At 45.7% G+C, this 1532-nt stretch overlaps 1 protein-coding gene across 7 annotated transcripts in view; it reads left to right on the top strand.

Annotated features, from left to right (window-relative positions):
- The window catches only part of NPHP4 (nephrocystin 4), a 148664-nt gene that overhangs the window by 129392 nt on the left and 17740 nt on the right, over nt 1-1532 (top strand). For all 7 annotated transcript variants that reach the window (XM_019511611.1, XM_019511610.1, XM_019511614.1 and 4 more), the window contains one exon: nt 718-874. In XM_019511611.1, coding sequence (XP_019367156.1) covers nt 718-874 — 157 coding nt within the window. The remainder of the gene's footprint in view (nt 1-717; nt 875-1532) is intronic.

Below are 1532 nucleotides of genomic sequence, written 5' to 3' on the forward strand. Positions count from 1 at the left end.
TGTGCAACTGCTCACAGCACATTGTAACTTTTAATGCCATTTAACATTCCACAGATTTAGTATGGACTAAGTATAATGTGTAACTTCACTCTTTAAGTACTTTGCAAGCCTTCTGCTTGTGCTTCCTGTGTTCTGTGTTGTAGAAGCCACCAGAAGCCAGTGAAAGTAGTAGTATGTGTGTGTGTGTTTAACTATGCTTTGTACATGTGCATCCATTTTATAAATACAACTATTAGGGACCCAAGTGTAGTCATGTGGTTTCTTAAGCTATTTTTTATTACATAAAAGGGGAAAAGAGAAGATCTATATAGCTGTAGCCAGCTCAGTTATATAAAAGGGTTTTGTTTGCAAACGTAAGTTGACATCCACATTATCATCCTGTTCTTGTCTCTATTTAAATGCTTTCAACCCCTCTACCAATTGCTGAGTTAAAACCTCTCCTCTGACATTTCCTGCTTTCCCATGCCAATAATTCTTTTAGGAGGTTTAGATCACATACTTGGCTAAATGGAAGTCTCTTAATAGCCCCTGTGGTATTAAGGAGCCACTATTGTAAAGATGCAAACAGATTGGGAATGGATTTTTTTTACTTATATTGTTCAGAACAAGAGATTGTTCTTTTCTAGTAGTTGTCAGTGAAATGCTTCCCCCCACCCCCCCGGTCACTTCTGTTTCCTCCTAAGCTAATTTCCTTTGCTCTGGCAATATTTTGGACAGGTCTCCTTCACAGTGAGTGGTGGAAAGCCCCTCAGAATTCTCAGTGTAACAGTGGAGCCACAGCCCCATGTGGTGGATCATACCTTCCGCTTCTATCATCCAGAGATGACATTCTTGAAGAAGTCCCTCCGACTCCCGCCTTGGCACACCATTCCAGGTGATGAATACATGCATTGGGCTGAAAGTACTCTTCTGCTTGCCTTCCTTTTCAAGACCACAAGCTTTAGTTACCACTCATGCTCAGGGCTGGTGCAAGGATTTTTGCTGCCCTTGGCAAACAAAATTTTGCCTCCCTCTCTTTGTATTCCAGGAGGAGCTGAGATCAGGCATCTCCTTAAACAGCAGCACAGCCAGCTTTGTGGGACGTGGGCGCAGCTGCTGCATCCCTGGAGCCTCAGGAGCTGGGCATGGCCCTTGTGTCACTGCAGTCTATCTTGCCTTAGCCCCAGCGGTGGCAGTAACAGTGCCCCCTGGGAACCCACCCAGAATCCTCCATGTGTTGGTGGCAGCACACAAACGTGCCCCCTGCTCTGACACTGTGAAGCCATGGCATATAGGGCACTGAATGGATGGGCCGTGGCATTTCGCAGGTTGATGCGGAGTTTCCTGTCTCTCTTCATGCTGCCCCTGTTTGGCACCTTCCTGTGCTACAACCTGATCTGCTGCAGCAGCAATACCATACAAAGCCTGAATACAAGGGGTATGCACACATTGCCTACCCAACTCATAATGCTATTTTTGCTGTCCACTACAATTTAGTGCACTAGGTGGCCACCTGCCCTGCCTGTATGATTACACCAACTCTCCTTGTGCTG

This window comes from Gavialis gangeticus, unplaced genomic scaffold (assembly GCF_001723915.1).
Source record: "Gavialis gangeticus isolate Ggan-Ray unplaced genomic scaffold, GavGan_comp1, whole genome shotgun sequence".
NCBI lineage: Eukaryota > Metazoa > Chordata > Crocodylia > Gavialidae > Gavialis > Gavialis gangeticus.